Consider the following 20,664-nt stretch of genomic DNA (forward strand, 5'->3'; position numbering starts at 1 on the left):
GAATCTGTTAAGTTGTGGGAGAACATATCAGACGACACAGCGATTCTTCAAACAGCTCTTCTTTATTCGCAGGCCAGGACAGAACTGAACTGAAGGGTTCAGTCAGCCTGCTTATATAGAGCTCCAGTACAACGTAACTGTAAAATTTTTCTAAAACTATCCAATCACTGAACGTCACTTTCGATCCCTTATTTGCATAACTATCTACAGTATCCCCCTGCTGGCCCAGGGTGAGAACTTCAGTACATAACAGATTCGGTATCGCAAGCCATTTGCACATGTTGCCCTGCAACCCGTCCATGCAGAATGTTGGCACCCTATATATAGAAAGGAGCAAAGCAGGGATATTTTAGGGAGCAGGCAGGGCCCATGGCTTACATCCTAGGAGCCTACCCAACACAAAACATGGTTGCCGTAGGTAGGTTTTATTTTATTTGCTTTTTATCTTATATTTTGGAAATGTACATCTAGTGGGGTTTTTTTCCTTTAAATTTTTTTGGGCGCCCCCTAGAGAGTAGGGCCCTAAGCTATATGTAATCTGGCACTGCTCGCCCCCACCCTTCCTTTCTGTCTCCCCTTCGTCCCATTTTTTTACACCAGGGATTGTATCTGACCGGACTGCTGGGCCAGTTCAGAATTCTGCATCAGATTTGGCAACCAAGGGAGCCTCCATTTTTTTCAGTTTCAACCTGATTATAAACGTGTATATAGAGAGTTTAAAATCCTACCCATGTTAAATTGTTTTGTAATGATTTCCCCCTATGCTTTTAGCTTCTCTTGTTCCTATTTGTAAGCCTTAAGTCCCTGACAGGGGAAAACACAGTGTGTTTAATCATCATCATCATCATCATCAGTGCATTTTTGTTAAAAAAATGTTTAGGGGCACAGTCATACCTCATGTTACGTTTGCTTCAGGTTGAGCATTTTCAGGTTGCGTCCCACGGCGACCCGGAAGTACCGGAAAGGGTTACGTCTGGGTTTCGCGCTCGCGCATGCGCATGCGCACAAAATGACGTCCCGCGCATGCGCAGAAATGGTGAATCGTGACCTGCACAGACGCTGGTTGCGTTCCTTTCAGGTTGCAAACGGGCCTCCGGAATGGATCCCATTTGCAACCAGAGGTACCACTGTACTCCGATTTTTGACTCAAGAAAAAACACCATTTTATACTTCAAATCGGGAAAAATAAATACAGTAAATGGACAAAAGTACAAAGATTCACAAAATGTTTAGGGGTATTCATTTCTTTGGTTTCTGAATGTTGGAATGTCCAGGGCCAGAGTATTGTCGGCCCAGAAATGGAAGCAAGAAGAATTACCGACGAAAGAAGAATGGCAGACAAAATTAATGGACTACGCAGAATTAGATAAAATGACAGGAAGAATTCGAAACCTGCGGGACCAGAGGGTTACAGAAGTTTGGAATAAATACATGAACTATTTGAAGAGCAACTGTATGCTAGTAGGACCACAAGAAGTTTTGTAAGGAGGAATATATGAAATATTGCAAAGAAGATAAAATAGAGATGTTAGTTATGATACTTAAAAGCAATAGTGAAAGTAATAAATGTAAACTAAGTGGAAAAGGTTGGAAAAATTTTAGATGTGATTGACGGGAGTAAAAAAAATTGTCTAGGATATAAAAGTATGTTTTATAATTGTTGAAAACGATATGTTAAAAAACAAATAAATATATATATAAAAAGGAAGGTCCAGGGCTGATAAAAGAAAGTACCGTATTTTTCGCTCTATAAGACGCACCAGACCACAAGACGCACCTAGTTTTTGGAGGAGGAAAATGAGAAAAAAAATATTCTGAATCTCAGAAGCCAGAACAGCAAGAGGGATCGCTGCGCAGCGAAAGCAGCGATCCCTCTTGCTGTTCTGGCTTCTGGGATAGCTGTGCAGCCTGCATTCGCTCCATAAGACACACACACATTTCCCCTTACTTTTTAGGAGGGAAAAAGTGAGTCTTATAGAGCAAAAAATATGGTGCTTTTTCAGTGCACAGTTAAACTGTGGAACTCACTGCCACCAACTCGGATGGACAAATTCATGGAGGAAAGAAAGGCTACTAGCCTAAGGTTACCAGATTCCCCCCCCCCCCAATGAATCCGGGGACACTTTTCAACTTCAATGGATTTTGTATAGGGACTGATTTGTAAATCCGGGGACTGGATCACAGCGATTCTTCAAACAGCTCTTCTTTATTCAGATGCCAGAACAGAACTAACTGAGGAGCTCAGTCAGCCTGCTTATATAGAGCTCCAGAACAATCGTAACTGTTGCAACTTTCTAAAACTATCCAATCACTGAACGTCACTTTTCAATCCTTCATTTGCATAACTATCTACAGTCTCCCCCTGCTGGCCCAGGGTGAGAACTTCAGTACATAACAGACTGCTCTGCCTCTGTGGCCTGAGTCAGCTGAGCTTCTGAATAGCCAGTTGTTGGAAACAGCAGGAGGCGAGAGGGCTCTTGAGTTCGAATCCTATTTATGGGTTTTATCAGCTGCTTTTAAAATGAGGCTGCATTTTAAATTGCATTTTAACCTGTATTTTAAATTGGTTTGTTCCCCCCCCCATTATGTTTTTACTGTGATTTTATTGGTGTTAGCCACCCTGAGACTGGCTCTGGCCTGGGAGGGCGGGGTATAAATATTATTTTTTATTATTATTATTATTATTATTATTATTATTATTATTATTATTACAAGCATCTGGTTGGCCACTGTGAAAACAGGGGGAGACATTAGTCTGATCCAGCAGATTCTTCTTGCTCCCCCACCGCCCCCAATGTTGAGGTCGGGTCTGGGCCCAGCGGTGCAAATTGGGAGACCCCAACAGCCTCGGAGAATCCTAGAGTTGGAAGAGACCACAAGGGCCATCGAGTCCAACCCCCTGCCAAGCAGGAAACACCATCAGAGCACTCCTGACATATGGTTGTCAAGCCTCTGTTTAAAGACCTCCAAAGGAGGAGACTCCACCACACTCCTTGGCAGCAAATTCCACTGTCGAACAGCTCTTACTGTCAGGAAGTTCTTCCTAATGTTTAGGTGGAATCTTCTTTCTTGTAGTTTGGATCCATTGCTCCGTGTCTGCTTCTCTGGAGCAGCAGAAAACAACCTTTCTCCCTCCTCTATGTGACATCCTTTTATATATTTGAACATGGCTATCATATCACCCCTTAACCTCCTCTTCTCCAGGCTAAACATGCCCAGCTCCCTTAGCCGTTCCTCATAAGGCAGCGTTTCCAGGCCTTTGACCATTTTGGTTGCCCTCCTCTGGACACTCCAGCAGCTTCTGATATTTGCCTAAGAACTTGGCACGCTCGGTTCCGTCGCAAACAAATAAAAAGTTTCTTCCACAAACAAGAGATCAGGGCGATCCCACCCTGTCTGAACGAAGCGGAGGGCAGGTCAAGTTCCTGAACGGGGTGGGAGGGAGAAAAAATATGGGCTGTCTCCAGATCCCCTGCCTGAAAAGCCCCTTCTCTCCACTGCCTCTCTCCCTCTCTCACACACAGACACACACAGCCACCTGCAAAACTGCTTTCCTGAAAGCCAATTCGATTTAGCCAGACACAAAACAGATCCCTGGAAAAAAACAACAACGCATTGCTCAGCGCAGGTCAAAAACAAACACGCATGCCAAGATCGGCCTCAAGGAGGCTGCACCAGACGGTTAAAAGCATGTCCCCAACAAGAACCCTGGAGAAGGCAGTTTGTTAAGGGTGCTGGGAATTATAGTTCTGCGTGATGTAAATGTTACGAGAATTGCAAGATATAAAACAAACGTTCATAAATGTACGAGGCAAACACATACATAAATATAGAAACCACGTGTTTGAAACAGTACAGTGGTACCTCAGGTTACAGATGCTTCAGGTTACAGACTCCGCTAACCCAGAAATAGTGCTTCAGGTTAAGAATTTTGCTTCAGGATGAGAACAGAAAAGGCGCAGCACAGCAGGCCCCATTAGCTAAAGTGGTGCTTCAGGTTAAGAACAGTTTCAGGTTAAGAACAGACCTCTGGAACGAATTAAGTACTTAACCAGAGGTACCACTGTACAGGAAAAACAGTCCTAAAGCCATTTTGACTCTTTCACTGACCTCAAATATTCCTCTGCAGTTTGGATGGAAATGGGAAAAACCTCCCCATTGTCTCTGCGCTCACAAATCCTGTCTTAAGGGCGTATTTGGGTATGCATAGGGTGAGCCTGTGTCCTGGACTCAGGAATTACCATATTTACCATCACAAAAGAATATCCAGGTAATGCAATCAGTGACCATTATCAGGTATCCTGGCAGACAGGATTTCTGCTGTAGACCACCTCCTTCTGTGATGTATGTATGATGTTTTTGGGGGTGGTCTTGGGCTGCAGGGTGGGCAAATTGAAAAGTCTATATAAGGCCTTGCGCACCATTGTTCTGGGTTCCTCCTCCCTCCTGCGTGGGGCACAGGTGAGGACCCTGTTGCAACAGCTTTAATAAATATCAGGTTTACTAGCTGCTTTGCTTCTCAATATTCTATGCTTAGCCTCCGTTATTTTCTCCTACCAATAGGGAACCTACATAAGGACTCTATATACGGGCTTTTGGTTACCCCACAAGGGAAAAGGAGCAGATTTTTTCCTTATAAGATAAACTACACTTCCCAAGGTTCTTTTTTGGAGGGGTACTAGAAAAGGCTCGTTTCAGCTCAAAACGCCTTGGTTCCTCTCCTTTTGCTCCCCATCGCTAAGGCGGCCCCACACCCTGCTGCTGCGCGTAAATACCTCTGAGCATGTGTGAAGTGCATTCCCCCCATACTACTACTACTACTAATAAAATTTTATTTATATCCCGCCCTCCCCAGCCAAAGCCGGGCTCAGAGTGGCTAACAACAATAAAAGTAACAGCATTCTAAATTCATTCTAAAATCAATTCAAAATCAAACTAATAGCAACCATTGGGCTAGAGTTCTTTGAGGATTACAGAAGGAGAGAGGGGTCAGGCTGTGCCTTGGCCAAAGGCCTGGTGGAACAGCTCCGTCTTGCAGGCCCTGCAGAAAGATGTCAAATCCCACAGGGCCCTACTCTCTTGTGACAGAGCGTTCCGCCAGATCGGGGCCAGTACTGAAAAGGCCCTGGCTCTGGTTGAGGCCAACCTAACCTCTCTGTGGCTCGGGACTTCCAAGATGTTTTTGTTTGAAGACCGTAAGGTCCTCCGTGGGACATACCAGGAGAGGTGGTCCCGTAGGTACGAGGGTCCTAGGCCGTATAGGGCTTTAAAGGTCAAAACCAGCACCTTAAACCTGATCCTGTACTCCACCAGGAGCCAGTGCAGCTGGTATAGCACCGGGTGAATGTGATCCCGCAGCGAGGACTCCTTAAGGAGTCTCGCCGCAGCATTCTGCACCCGCTGGAGTTTCTGGGTCAGTCTCAAGGGCAGCCCCACGTAGAGGGAGTTACAATAATCCAGTCTGGAGGTGACCGTCGCGTGGATCACAGTGGCTAGGTCAGGGCGAGAGAGATAAGGGGCCAACTGCTTAGCTTGGCGGAGATGGAAAAATGCCGCCTTTGTTATAGCTGCAGTCTGCGCCTCCATAGAGAGGGAGGTATCGAAGATTACACCCAAACTCTTAACGGATGGTGCTGGCACTAACTGTGCCCCCGCAAGAGATGGGAGTTGCCCCCCCCATCCCATATCATCCGGACCCAGCCAAAGGACCTCTGTCTTCGAAGGATTTAACTTCAACCGGCTCCCACGTAACCATCCAGCGTGCCTGCTTTATTTGTACATCTAAAACAAAGAAGTTCTTCCTTGAAGGCCGAGGGCAGGTGGTTCAATTGACCAATGCGCACTTCCTCTTGCAAGAAGTTAAAAGCATAATCATCCACACACCAGATCAAGGAAGGAAGGCTAACGGAACAGGTTGAGAAGGAAGTCACCTCTAATTGTCTACATGGAGCTGCTCATCTGCAAACTGGATTGCTATCTTCACAGCACGCTCCTTAAGCCAGTCTCAGAATTCCTGGTTTCAATGGGTGGGGTGGGGAATACATTGAGACAGAAATAAAAGATGTTTCTGCAGTGTCACTATTCAAGCACATGCACCAGAAATGTAGGCTAAATTGGATTAGCAAAGTGCAACAAAGCCACTTTAAAAACAACAACACAATTCTGGATTTTTTGCAGTTAGGGAAGTGAGCGGGAAATGCATCAAAAAGCGTTGGATGAACGGATTGCTAATAGAAATCCCGTGTGATGGGAGGGCGTTCCACAGAGCAGGTGCCACCACCGAGAAGGCCCTCTGCCTGGTTCCCTGTAACTTGGCTTCTCGCAGCGAGGGAACCGCCAGAAGGCCATTGGAGCTGGACCTCAGTGTCTGGGCAGAATGATGGGGGTGGAGACGCTCCTTCAAGTATGCTGGGCCTTTGAGGCCATGTAGGGCTTTAAAGGTCAGCACCAACACTTTGAATTGTACTCAGAAAAGTACTGGGAGCCAATGTAGATCTTTCCGGACCAGTGCTATATGGTCACGGCTAAACATGAGGAAGAACGTTCCAGCAATAAGAGCTGTTCAAGAGTGGAACGGACTCCCTTCGAAGGTTTTGGGCTCCCCTTCCTTGTTTTTAAGGAGATCTGTCCTGGATGCAGAGGGTTAGGGCTGGATCAGGGCCAGATTGAGGTTTGATGCGGCCCTCAGCTCCTGAAGGTAATGGGGCCCTTTCTATGTCCAGCTGTCCTTTGTCCACAACAAATTGTCACTGTTTTTTGAGTTGAATATATGCTAGATGGCCATTTATGGACCTAATAGGCATCTCAAGCCATTTGCATGTGTTGGCCTGCAACCAGTCCATGCAGAATGTGGGCACCCTATATATAGAAAGGAGCAAAACAGGGATATTTTAGGGAGCAGGCTAGCGGGCGGGGCCCAGGACTTACATCATAGGAGCCTACGCAACACAAAACACGGTTGCTGTAGGTAGGTTTGGTTTCATTTGTTTTTTATCTTATACAGTCATATCTCGTGTTACGTTTGCTTCAGGTTGAGCGTTTTCAGGTTGTGTCCTGCGGCGACCTGGAAGTACTGGAAAGGGTTACTTCTGGGTTTCACCGCTCGCGCATGCGCAGACACTCAAAATGGCATCATGCGCATGCACAGAAGCGGAGAATCGCGACCCGCACACACGCAGACGCGGGTTGTGTTCTGCTCAGGTTGCGAACGGGGCTCCGGAACGGATCCCATTCGCAACCAGAGGTACCACTGTATTTTGGAAATGTACATCCAGTTTGTTTTTTCCTTTAATTTTTTTGTTTAGCTTATACGTAAATCCGGCAATGGATTTACAGTTCTATGATTTAGCAAAGATGGAGGACGCCTGCGAAGGAGGCATCTCGCCTGAAAGAAACTGACACCCCCCTCTTGAGCAGTTGCCCATTTTTACTTTGTTTTAAAGTCCTAAAGTGAATCGCCCGCTTGCCAGGGAAATGCACAAACAACAACAAGAACAACACCCCCCGAGTGAACATCCAGGCAGGCGGCCTGCTTGCTCTCACCATTACCCTGGAATCAATATTGAGGCATCCTGAGCGCGGTAACCGCAAACGCCCCATTTTCTCTTGGAACCAATCCCTTCTGATGCAGATAGAGAGCACAGCACAGGGAAAACAAACTCAAGAAGGTCAGTGGCAACTTGCTCCCAGCATCTCTGGATCCCTAAGGATGTCAGCAAACAAAAGGGAGGTCGTCACGGCGACGGGAAAGGGAGTCGCCGAAGGTTTGTTCAGTAAGGGTGTTGGGAAAGACTTCTGCCTGAAGCCTCAGGAAGCAGCTGCTGGCTAGTGTGGGCAACCCTAAACAGCCTCGGTCCAGTATATCTGAAGGAGCGTCTCCACCCCCATAGTTCTGCCCAGACACTGAGGTCCAGCGCCGAGGGCCTTCTGGCGGTTCCCTCCCTGCGAGAAGTCAAGTTACAAGGAAGCAGGCAGAGGGCCTTCTTGGTGGTGGCACCCACCCTGTGGAACGCCCTCCCATCAGATGTCAAATAGAACAACAACTACCAGACTTTTAGAAGACATCTGAAGGCAGCCCTGTTTAGGGAAGCTTTTAACACTTGATGTATTACTGTATTTTAATATTGTGTTGGAAGCTGCCCAGAGTGGCTGAGGAAACCCAGCCAGACAGGTGGGGTATAAATAATAAATTATTATTATTATTATTATTATTATTATTATTATTATTATTAACAGCCTGGGTTAGGGACGAATGCTTGTGTCAAGGTACCCAAAAAGAGAAGAGGAGCCTGATGGATCATTCACTCCAGCACCCGAATCTCACAAGAACCTAGGTCTCTAGATAGACTGCTCTTGGCCTGGAGGTTCCATCAGGAACGCCTGACTCCTGGATCACGCCAAGGGCCCATCTTGTTCTCCCAGGGAACCAGGTGCCCCAATGAGAAACTTCCAAGCAGTACCCACAAGAGCACTATCCCCTCTTGTGGTTTCCAGCAACTGGTACCCAGAAGCACTGCCGCCTTTGGTGGTGATGGCAGAGCAGCGCCATCATGGCCAGTAGCCATCAATAGATGGTGAGCACCACTGTTTCCTGCTGGAGGGAGTTCCGTCGTTGAACTACGCAATGCTGGGGTGCAGAATGAATAGGGCCATGCGCCTGATCTGATTGATGCCTCAATCCTCAACCGAAATCAGGGCAATTTGGGTGGATCCTGGCTTCGGCCGAATCTGGTTCAGACAGTGCCATTGGCCTGCCCAGAGAGATCCAGGGCTCTCAAAAGGTGGGAGAGGGAACAACACAACAAGACGGAAGAAGTAAAAAATTGAGATCACGCATGGGTGAATGGGAGTGGGGGGGTATATGGGAATTTATAATATCATTTATAATATAAATTTTCTAATCGTGTTGTATTTATATACAGCAAAGGGAAGTTTAGAGTAATTAGGTATATTTTAATTCAGGTTACTTATGCAATAGGTTAGAAAATGAATATGGATTCTGAATTTGATGTTTGTAATTCTCTTTGGTTTTGGAATAATAAAGAATTTTTTTGGGGGGGGGGAGGTGGGAGAGGGAGTCGCAGGTCCCCTCTGCAAAGAACAACACAGGGCTCTTGGAAACGATGCCTTATGAGGAACGGCTAAGGGAGCTGGGCATGTTTAGCCTGGAGAAGAGGAGGTTAAGGGGTGATAGGATAGCCATGTTCAAATATATAAAAGGATGTCACATAGAGGAGGGAGAAAGGTTGTTTTCTGCTGCTCCAGAGAAGCGGACACGGAGCAATGGATCCAAACTACAAGAAAGAAGATTCCACCTAAACACTAGGAAGAACTTCCTGACAGTAAGAGCTGTTTGACAGTGGAATTTGCTGCCAAGGAGTGTGGTGGAGTCTCCTTCTTTGGAGGTCTTTAAGCAGAGGCTTGACAACCATATGTCAGGAGTGCTCTGATGGTGTTTCCTGCTTGGCAGGGGGTTGCACTCGATGGCCCTTGTGGTCTCTTCCAACTCTAGGATTCTATGATTCTATGATTCTATGATTCTATTCTCTTTGCAAAAGGGCTTTGAAACAGGCCCGCACTGAGCCTTGGCTATGCAAGCGCCTCTTTCCCAAGCAGGGGAACAAACCTGCAAAGCCAAAGCGAGCAGGATTGAACCCTCTGCTCACCAGGGTCCAATCCTGCTAGTTGCAGGGGTCTGCTCCAACGCATTCCCCACAGCTTCATGAAATAGCAGAACTTTTTTCCTCCTTTTTTTTTGAGAACTTGGGTTGTACCTTATCATATCACAGAATTATAGGATTCTAGACTTCGGAGGGGGTCCTCCATTTAGCCCAACGCCCTGAAAAGGAAGAATCACAACTAACGACGAGAGAGGGCCATTCAACCCCTGCTTAGAAACCTCCCATGGAGTCCACCGCCTTCCAAGGAGACCGTTCCACTGTCAGTTGGCTCTTAATGCATCAGCCGCACCTGTGGGATTCCTATGCATCACAAGGATGTTCAGTTCTGACCAGTTCAGTTCCAAATGAATCCGAACTTCAAAGTCTAAAATCCCTGGTAGAGGAAAAGGATCCTGAGATCACGTTAAGGGTAGCCAAATTCTGCGGGATTGCCATAAAACTTAGGGAACAAGCTGTGCTATCATAATGATTAAGGCCTTAAATGATAAATTTAGGTTATATTGTAGTGACTAAGTTTTAATTTCTATGTTTTTAAACTGTTGCTATACAGTCACGGGATGCAGGTGGCGCTGTGGGTTAAACCACAGAGCCTAGGACTTGCCGATCAGAAGGTCGGTGGTTCGAATCCCCGAGCCGGGGTGAGCTCCCATTGCTTGGTCCCTGCTCCTGCCAACCTAGTGGTTCGAAAGCACAAAGTGCAAGTAGATAAATAGTGGGAAGGTAAACAGCGTTTCCATGTGCTGCTCTGGTTCGCCAGAAGCGGCTTAGTCATGCTGGCCACATGACCCGGAAGCTGTCTGTGGACAAATGCCGGCTCCCTCAGCGAAAAAAGCGAGATGAGCGCCAGAGTCGGTCACGACTAGACCTAATGGCCAGGGGTCTCTTTACCTTTTTATACAGTCACACCTTGGGTTACAGCCTCTTCAGGTTGTGTTTTTTCGGGTTACGGACCGCCAAAACCCGGAAGTACCAGAACGGGTTACTTCTGGGTTTCGGCGATCGCGCATGTGCAGAAGCACTAAATTGTGCTTTGCGCATACGCAGAAGCGCTGATTCACAACCAGCACGTGTGCAGACGCGTGTTGCGAACGCTGCAGGTTGCAAACGTGCATCCCGCACGGATCACGTTTGCAACCCGAGAGTCCACTGTATCTGTATTGCCCCTGTTATATCTAATTGCAAATTCAAATGTCTCTCCGTTGTGTTTTACGACTTCCTTGATAGTGTATGTGAGCTGGAACTGGTCTGGGACCGAAATAATAAATTCGAAAGGAAACCCTCCGTGCCACACACACACACACACAGCCGGCCCTTACCTGATGAAGACTATGACCCCGACCCTTGCAATGTCTTTGTGCAGGATTTTCCAGGACTCTCGGATCAGGGCCTTCTGAGACTCTGAAAGCGAGAGCCGCTCAGGGTTTTCCCCGCACTCAGTCTCCTTGCTCCAGTCCAGTCTGCCTTCCACAAACGACCCTCTCTTTTCCACGTCAAAAGTTGGCTCCGGTGTGACGCCTGGTCCAGATAAGGCACACCCCATCTTTCTCTGGGGGGACGGATTCTGGCACCCTGGATCCTCCTGTCCCTCCACGCCAGCTAAAGCAAACAGAAATTTTTTATTTCAAAGATAGCTGGAGACGGAACAAACAGGCATTAATTGAATCAGCTCTCGGGGGAGAAGGGAGAAGCGCTGGTGATGGTTTCGTGGCACACGTTGTTCCCGCTGAAAATTGTATGCGAGCAGGAAACGGTCCGCCAGGCCCACTTTGTTTCACAGAATTGGAAGGGACCCCGAGGGTCATTTAGTCCAACCCCCTGCAATGTAGGAATCTTTCCCACAACTCTGAGATTAAGAGCTTCATGCTCTGCCCACTGAGCAATCCCACCTAAGCTAGTTTCAGTTATATTCCTATCCAGACCTCTCCCTGAAGAGCGGGGGGGCAGAGTCTCCCCACCCCACCCCAGATAACCTCATCACAACCTTGCAAGGTAGGCCAGCTTGACAGACGGCAGAGACCCAGGACATTCAAGGGCTGGACAGTGATTTGAACCCAGGGCTCAGGTTAAAAACACTCATGCACACACTCAACTGAATGAAAAGGGTAGATGTTCGTGTGGAGGCTGTAAAAGGGCAGATTCCATGCTAGGGATCGTTATGAAAGGAAATGAATATAAAACTGCTGTTATCATAATAAGACCATTATGCAAATCTATAGCGCATCTGGAACACTATGTAGCTTTCTGGTCGCCTTGCCTCAAAATGGATATTGTAGAGTTGGAAAAGGGAACCAAAACGACCCACTTCCCTGTGAGAAAAGGTTGTTGCGTTTGGAACTTAGAATAGGGTTACCAGACGTCCCTGGTTCCCGGGGACAGTCCCCGGATTTGCAAATCTGTCCCTGAACAAATTCCATCCCCGGAATGTCCCCAGATTTGCAAATCTGTCCCCGGGAAACGTGGCAGCGGCAGCCTCAGCAACCCGGAGCCAGCCTGGTGGCACAGTTGGCTCTGGCTAGTTATAGGAGCCGTTCGCTGCCCGCTGCCATGGCACCCACCATTTTTCCTGCACCACGGCAGTGAGCAGCTCCTGAAGCCAGCAAGAGCCAACTGCGCTACCAGGCTGGTCCCTCCTGGGCAACGGCCGTCTGCCCATGACTCCTGAGCCTCCCCAGATCTGTCAAAACAAAAGGGGAAGGGGGCAAGAGATTGGGGAAGGCTTGGGAGTCACAGGCGCGGTGCGCACCATTGCCCAGTCTCTGCGCATTTGTTTCACAGGGTGCAAAAGAAGGGCTTTGCACCTTTATACAATATGCATGTGTGCTTGGGCCCAGGATCTTTTGTCTCACCATCCCCACTACTGACTCCCTGCTGCTACTCAGATTAAAAAAAAAGAAGGAAAAAAATGTCCCCGGATTCGTTGAAAAAAATATCTGGTAACCATAACTTAGAATCAGAGTTGAGACCCTGAGGGTCATCCAGACCAACCCGCTGCAATGCAGGAGTCTCAACTCAAGCATCCATGACAGATGGCCATCCGACTTCTGCTTCAAAACCTCCAAGGAAGAAGAGGCCACCAACTGCGGGAGGCAGTGGAAGACAGGAGGGCCTGGCGTGCTCTGGTCCAGGGGGTCATGAAGAGGCGGACACAGCTAAACAACAACAACAACATGTTTTTATACTGTATTTTATGCTGCTTTTATAATTAAGTGTTTTAAATTTGTTGTTAGCCACCCTGAGCCTGGTTTTTGAACTGGGAGAGGGTGGGGTATAAATAAAATAAAATAATAATAATAATAATAATAATAATAATAATAATAATAATGTGCATATTTTAAATTGGTTTCTCTTCTCATTGTAAGCAGCCCCCAGGTTGTACACAGAGCAGCGTGGGAATGCCTCAATTCAATAAACGGAGGGTGCATGTTGCAATTAAAAGCGTTCCTTGCACTTTGACAAAGAGCTTGAGGTTTTGCAGTGGGGGGGTGGGCGGTGGATGGGAAGCGGTTGGCGCCAGCAGGGGGGCACTTCTTGCCTCCCACCCACTGGCTCTGCTGGTACACATGGCCACTTGGGAGCCGCTGCCAGGCTGCGAACGGAAGCCTCTGAGCTGCTGGAGAAGATCCATGGAGAGGCACCGGCAAACAAGAGTGTTCGGCTGAAGCGGTGCCAGTTTCCGTCCGGAAAAGTACGAGGATGGGTGGGAGAGACCGGGGAAATCTCCAAGGACCCAAAGATGGAGATGGGAATGATGGGGGAACCCCAAAGCTCGCAAGGAGCATCTCAGGCCCCAAATTTATGGGGCGCAAAATTAGGGTGGACTCTGGCAATGTTACAAGGTGGGCCCTGGAGTTGTTGTTGTTTAGTGGTGTCCGCCTCTTCGTGACCCCCTGGACCAGAGCACGCCAGCACTCCTGTCTTCCACTGCCTCCCGCAGTTTGGTCAAACTCATGCTGGTAGCTTCAAGAACACTGTCCAACCATCTCGTCCTCTGTCGTCCCCTTCTCCTTGTGCCCTCCATCTTTCCCAACATCAGGGTCTTTTCCAGGGAGTCTTCTCTTCTCATGAGGTGGCCAGAGTCTTGGAGCCTCAGCTTCAGGATCTGTCCTTCCAGTGAGCACTCATGGCTGATTTCCTTCCGAATGAAGAGGTTTGATCTTCTTGCAGTCCATGGGACTCTCCAGAGTCTCCTCCAGCACCAGAATTCAAAAGCATCCATTCTTCGGCGATCAGCCTTCTTGATGGTCCAGCTCTCACTTCCATACATCACTACTGGGAAAACCAGAGCTTTAACTATACGGACCTTTGTCGGCAAGGCGATGTCTCTGCTGGGCCCTGGAGACGGAGGTTAATTGGGAGGGCAGACCAGCCTTGCTCAGAGTGTCTTTGCTGTGATGTGCAGCCAACTTCTTAATATTTTTTTGAAGTTATTGATAAGGGTGCTCTTGTGCACCTGGAGATTCAAGCCCTTTCTCCACCTGGAGACTTCAGACCCGGAGTTCTGGAAGTCCTAAACCACATCCTTTCTCCTCAGGTGTGCCTCTCCTCAGCCCTCGTCTCTCTGCGCCATTCTTGCGTGCTGTTACCTGCCTGTAAGGTGTGGCTGTGCCTCTTCCCAAACTGGACTGTGAGTTGTTTTTTGTAATTTAAATTTTTTTATTTTAATATAATAATTCAACATTAATACATACATATTACAAATATACAGACAAACATACATTTCATACAATCCTTAAAAATATTCATACATACCCACACTCAATCCCACACATACTTCCTTTTCCCACCACCACCCCTCACCCCACCCTTGTGTTAGACTTTCAATCTACTCAGTTGCAATTTATTTCCCCTTCTATTACTTTCTTTCGCACACTTTTAAACCAACTTTCTACTTCTCTTTCTGTTACACATTGTTATCCATCTTATTTAGTATTTCATTATTTATAACAGAACTTATTTATTCTAACAGGAGTTCTGATTTACACTATGGTTTTGCAAGTATCCTTTAAACACCTTCCAGTCCTTGTCTATCTTCTCTTTTGAGATCCTTCCAATTTCTCCCATTGTTTTGGATATATTGTAATACTCCAATAATTTGGCAAGCCACTTTTGTCGGTATTATACCACTTTTCCAATTTGGGAAAATGGAAAAGTGGACCGTCAGTTGTGTGCCTGTGTGTAGCTGTAGAAACTCGTGTGTGGCCAGAATTCAGCCAACAGAACAAAGGCAAGAGTCACGCCATCTCCCGTTAGAATGCAGCCGTCGAGGGGTTTGCGCGCACAGGAATGTGTCCCCCGACCTTAATTTCTCGCATTGCACTGTGACAAACCTGGGTTTGCCACTGAGCAGAAACTCAACACGCACCAGGAGACAGATGCGCTTCTGAACACCCGACTGACACCCCCGCATACTAAATGCTTCAGGCTACACCAAAGAGACATAATTTGCGAACAAGTTGGGTAGGAGATAGGGACGCGGGTGGCGCTGTGGTCTAAACCACAGAGCCTAGGGCTTGCCGATCAGAAGGTCGGCGGTTCGAATCCCCGCGATGGGGTGAGCTCCTGTTGTTCGGTCCCTGCTCCTGCCAACCTAGCAGTTCAAAAGCACGTCAAAGTGCGAGTAGATCAATAGGTAACGCTCTGGCGGGAAGGTAAATGTCATTTCCTTGCGCTGCTCTGATTCGCCAGAAGCGGCTTAGTCCTGCTGGCCACATGACCCGGAAGCTGTATGCCGGCTCCCTCGGCCAATAAAGTGAGATGAGCGCCGCAACCCCAGAGTCGGCCACGACTGGACCTAATGGTCAGGGGTCCCTTTACCTTTACCTTTAGGTAGGAGATAAAGGAGGAAATGTTGACATGCAACCAGAGATCTCTAATATAATCGCTTTTTTCAAATGGTCTGGGGTTTTGTTTTTTTTAACAGATTAATCAACTCAATTTTTTGTTGATTAACAACCAGCTGAAGCCAGGAAGGGAGCAGTCTTTTGTTTCTGGTGTGTTAATGTAAGGAATAGTGAAAGAGAAATATTCTTAAAGAATGGATACCTTTTGTTGTTAATGATGATGATTAACAGCCAGGACCGTTTATTAACCGGAGGCGTGGGCGCTTTGGTCCAGCTCGTTTACATCCCGGGCTCGGCGCTGCACCTAAGTAAGAGGCTCCCGGATCGCAGCCCAGGCGCCCTCCCGCGCCCGGCGCCCCTTACCTGTCCCCGTCGGGGGAACTCCGCGCGACAGGAGTACCAGCAAGATCAGGTGGCTCGCCAGCTGTGCCATCCTCACTCGGCTCCGGGATCGCACTGGGCGCTTCCCTGCTCCTCTGGCAGACTCCGCAGGGGGGCGGCAGGCGGCGAGGTGGCCTTGCGCCCGCCCCGATTGCGCCCTCCAGGTGCCCAGGCAGCCCCGGAGGGAGAGGATGCGAAGGTGCTTCCCTGAGCCGGACGCAGCGCGCTCCGATGGGCGGCTGAGAGGAGGGGAGCCGGGAAGGGAGCGCGCCCTGACTCTCCTTCCCGGACACTCAGCCTGTGGCGCCCTCCAAAATCTGGCGCCCCTGCGCCACTAATCTCTGTGGGTAAGACGTCCCTGTATCATAGCTGTCAACTTTTCCCTTTTCTTGCGAGGAATCCTATTCGGAATAAGGGAATTTCCCTTTTTTAAAAAAGGGAAAAGTTGACAACTATGCCCTGTATAGCAGCAACAACAATATTTAATCAAGCAAAGGAACCTATAGTGAGGCTTTTCAGGGTTATTAGAAAGTAACCGATTCATCACTTAAGAAAGCCAAGGATCAAATTCCTTAATTGGCAAGGTTCTCAACCTGTGGGTTCCCCCAGATGTTGTTGGACTACAACTCCCATCATCCCTAGCTAGCAAGGCCAGAGCTCAGGGATGATGGGAGTTGTAGTCCAACAACATGGGGGGGGCCGACGACCCACAGGTTGACCAGGTCTGTGCAAAGCACGATACTGCATATCACTTAACAAATGTAAGAAGAATTTGCTAGATTAGGCCAATGACCCATCTAGTCATAGAATCATAGATTTGTAGAGTTGGAAGGGACCTCCAGAGTCATCTAGTTCAACCCCCCCCCCCCCCGCGCACAATGTGGGAAGAAGCACCTGTCCCATCTGGGGATCGAACCTGCAATGTTGGTGTTCTCAGCACCACTCCAGGATCCTGCTGCCACCCAGAAGGCTCTTCTGGGAAACCCACAAGAAGGATGCCAGCACAATTAGCAACTCTCCCTTCCTGGGGTTTCCAGCAGCTGGGATTCAGAAGCAGGGCTGCCTCGACTGTGGAGGCAGAACAGAGAAGTCCTGGCTAGCAACCATCAATTGTTGTTGTTGAGTCGTTTAGTCATGTCCTCCTCTTCGTGACCCCCTGGACCAGAGCACACCAGGCCCTCCTGTCTTCCACTGCCTCCCGCAGTTTGGTCAAACTCATGCTGGTAGCTTCGAGAACACTGTCCCATCATCTCGTCCTCTGTTGTCCCCTTCTCCTTGTGCCCTCCATCTTTCCCAACATCAGGGTCTTTTCCAGGGAGTCTTCTCTTCTCATAAGGTGGCCAAAGTCTTGGAGCCTCAGCTTCAGGATCTGTCCTTCCAGTGAGCACTCAGGGCTGATTTCCTTCAGAATGGAGAGGTTGGATCTTCTTGCAGTCCATGGGACTCTCAAGAGTCTCCTCCAGCACCAGAATTCAAAAGCATCCATTCTTCGGCGATCAGCCTTCTTTATGGTCCAGCTCTCACTTCCATACATCACGACTGGGAAAACCATAGCTTGAACTATACGGACCTTTGTTGGCAAGGTGATGTCTCTGCGACCATCAATAGCCTCCATGAACTGGTCCACTCTTCCTTCAAAGTCCTACAAGCTGTTGGATATCACTGTCTCTAGTGGGAGGGAGTTCCATAGTTTAACTCTCTGCCCTAAATCTCCCAAGGTTGAGCATTTTCAGACGTCCACTTCCAAGCCACATCAGGGAGACAAGGGGGCAAGGATGGGGCTGACAGGTGGGTCTTGGGGACTGGGTGAACCCCGGAGCAGCGCCCAGGCTGAAGTCCTCCAGGGGAGGTTTTGCTGAACTGCCAGGAGGGCTAATAATAATATAATAATTTTTTTTATATACCCTGCCACTCCCGGTTCAGAAAACTGGGCTCAGGGCAGCTAACAACAAATTTAAAACACTTAATTGATGCAACAAAAATCAGCATAAAATACAGTATCAATAACAATAAATTCAGAATTCAAAAATCATTTTTTTGGGGGGGGGGGGAATCCGTCCAATAAACATTAGATGATCACCAGGGCTAGCTGGCTAAGTTAGTCCTATTGGGCCAGCGAGGAGACCAGGGGAGAATTAGTTGTGGGGTTCCAGAGCGGGTAATCTTCATAAAAAGGGGAGGGGGAGGTAAGGAAGGGAAATAAGTAAGAACTGGAGGAGAGGTCAGCCTCTGATCCACCCAGTGGCACAGAACACAAACTCAGACTTAGGTTGCAATCCTGTGCACACTTACTTAGGAGCAAGCCCCACCAAACTAAATGAATTTGCTTCTGTTTAAAGCTAGGGACGTGGGTGGCGCTGTGGGTTAAACCACAGAGCCTAGGACTTGCTGATCAGAAGGTTGGCGGTTCGAATCCCCTCCACGGGGTGAGCTCTCATTGCTTGGTCCCAGCTCCTGCCAACCTAGCAGTTCGAAAGCACGTCAAAGTGCAAGTAGATAAATAGGTACCGCTCTGGCGGGAAGGTAAACGGTGTTTCCGTGTGCTGCTCTGGTTCGCCAGAAGCGGCTTAGTCATGCTGACCACATGACCCAGAAGCTGTACGCCGGCTCCCTCGGCCGGTAAAGCGAGATGAGTGCCGCAACCCCAGACTTGGCCAAGACTGGACCTAATGGTCAGGGGTCCCTTTACCTTTACCTTAAACACACATAGGATTGTGCTGTGATGCAAGAAAGGTCAAGCTAGAATAAAATTCACAAGCAAGGGAAGATTCACTTTGCTTCCCACCCCTGTCAACATTCTGCTTGTAACTTCTGTGGAGCACAGAGACTTGTTCCCCCACTTTTGGGGTATGTGTGTGTGTTTATCTCCAACTCCTCGAAAGATTCCATCAACGGCGTCTCCAAAAATTTTTACATCACTTGGGAAGACAGGCGAACTAATGCCAGTGTACTGGAAGAAGCAAAGATCACGAGTGTTGAAGCAATGATTCTTCAACATCAACTTCGTTGGACTGGTCATGTTTTGCGGATGCCTGATGATCGTCTTCCAAAGCAGCTACTCTATTCCAAACTTAAAAATGGTAAGCGTAATGCTGGTGGTCAACAAAAGAGTTTTAAAGACTCTCTCAAGGCAAATCTTTTAAAAAATGTAGTATAAACACTGACAACTGGGAAACACTGGCCTGCAAGCGCTCCAGTTGGAGAACAGCCTTGACCAAAGGTGTCCTGGGCTTTGAAGACACTCGAACTCAGGACGCAAGGGAGAAACGTGCCAAGAGGAAGGCACGCTTGGCAAATCCACACCGTGATCACCTCCCACCTGGAAACCAATGTCTCCACTGTGGAAGGATGTGTGGATCCAGAATTGGCTCCACAGTCACTTACAGACTCACTGTTACAACCGTGTTCATGGAAAACAATTCTACTCAGCTATGAGCGATCCACAAAGAAGAGGAATTTGCCCAATAGACCACTATTTATATCGGTGATGGCAGAGAAAGTGATACTATCTTAGAACAGCAAGAGAGGCAGTGTGATGCAATGGTTAGAGTGTCATAGAGTAGTACCTGGGAACCAGGGTTCAAACCGCTCACTCAGCCCTGAAGCTTGGGCCAGTCACTGCCTCTCAGCCTGACCTACCTCTCAGGGTTGTTGTGTGAGCATAAAATGGGGAGAAGAACCATTTATGCCCCCTTAACCTCTTTGGAGAAAAGGGTGCATTAATGCAACATAACTTCAACAAATATTGCAGGTTGCGGGGGGGGGGGGAGAATCTCATTCCCTAGCAATGCAACAGACCGAAAAGCGCCCACTGTCCACATTTAATTTGTAAGCTTTCTGGGGCAGAGACCTGTTCCCTGCTTTGTGGGGGGGGGGGCGCTATGTGGGCTTATTTTCCCGTGCCTATCTATGAAATTAATGCAATGTTAGAACTGCAGCCAGCGGGGCAGGGGGAGAGCTCTCATTGCCTGGCGATGAAACAGACCCCAGAATGCCCACTGTCAACAGTTAAGTTTGCAAGTTCTCTGGCGCAGATACTTATTTCCGCCTCGGTTTGGGGTTGCAGCCAGCCCTGGGGAAGGAGAAGGGCAAAGACTCTCCTTTCCTCAGCCTTGATAAAAGACCAAAAAGTGCCCACTTACCCGCGCAAGTTGTTCTCCGCAAGGGCTGGGGGAAAAAACACCCGGTTCAGCAACTCCAGGAGGAAATTCCAGAGCGAGGAAAAGCAACAAACTGTCTTTGGAAGGAAATTCCCTCCTGCGCTGCTGTGATTCCTGCTCACAGTCTTTTCTCTCTTCTCCAGCAGGTGAATCCCATATGCAGCCTGCAGATCAAGCACCCGAGGGCAGCTTCAGGATCTTAGAGCCTGCCTCGTTCAGACCCGCGCGCCCTCCTTCCTCTCCCGAGACAGCAGAATAACGCCATCATCATCGCTTAGCTCGCCTGCTGCTGCTCTATTTAAATACAAATGGATCATTCTCCCTTTCATCTCCACCTGGAGCAATGAAAGCAGAGGTTCAATTAAGGCGCAGAAGAGATGGAGGGGGGAAGGTTTGCCGGCGCCCATCTGTGCACAACAAGCGCGTTGGAGAGGATTTCCCCCTCCCTCCAGGGGAATAAGGGCTGGCAGGCAGGAGGGCTGGGCGCCAGGAATGGGAGAAAGGAAGGAAAAGGAGCGTTGCATTTTGGCACCCGGGTGGGCTGCATTTCCTGCACCCCACGCCTTGTGCTGAGCATTTGCCAGTGCCGGATTTATGTACAGT

At 48.3% G+C, this 20,664-nt stretch overlaps 1 protein-coding gene across 3 annotated transcripts in view; it reads right to left on the reverse strand.

Moving 5' to 3' along the window:
- LOC308484370 (neuroglobin-like) overlaps nucleotides 1-20,463 on the reverse strand; it is a 39,194-nt gene extending 18,731 nt beyond the window's left edge. The window contains exons 1-2 of one of the 3 annotated variants that reach the window (XM_081019268.1): nucleotides 20,044-20,463; nucleotides 10,997-11,276 (exon numbers count right to left, since the gene is read on the reverse strand). In XM_081019268.1, the coding sequence (XP_080875394.1) occupies nucleotides 10,997-11,220 (224 nt within the window). In that variant the 5' untranslated portion in view covers nucleotides 11,221-11,276; nucleotides 20,044-20,463. Of the gene's footprint in view, nucleotides 1-10,996; nucleotides 11,277-15,883; nucleotides 16,166-16,817; nucleotides 16,901-20,043 lie in introns of those variants that run through there. The other 2 variants (XM_081019269.1, XM_081019267.1) reach the window with 2 other exon arrangements.
- Nucleotides 20,464-20,664: the final 201 nt, after the last annotated feature.

The sequence above is a fragment of the Podarcis pityusensis genome, assembly GCF_964106645.2.
Source record: "Podarcis pityusensis genome assembly, chromosome: 8".
In the NCBI taxonomy this organism is placed as follows: domain Eukaryota; kingdom Metazoa; phylum Chordata; class Lepidosauria; order Squamata; family Lacertidae; genus Podarcis; species Podarcis pityusensis.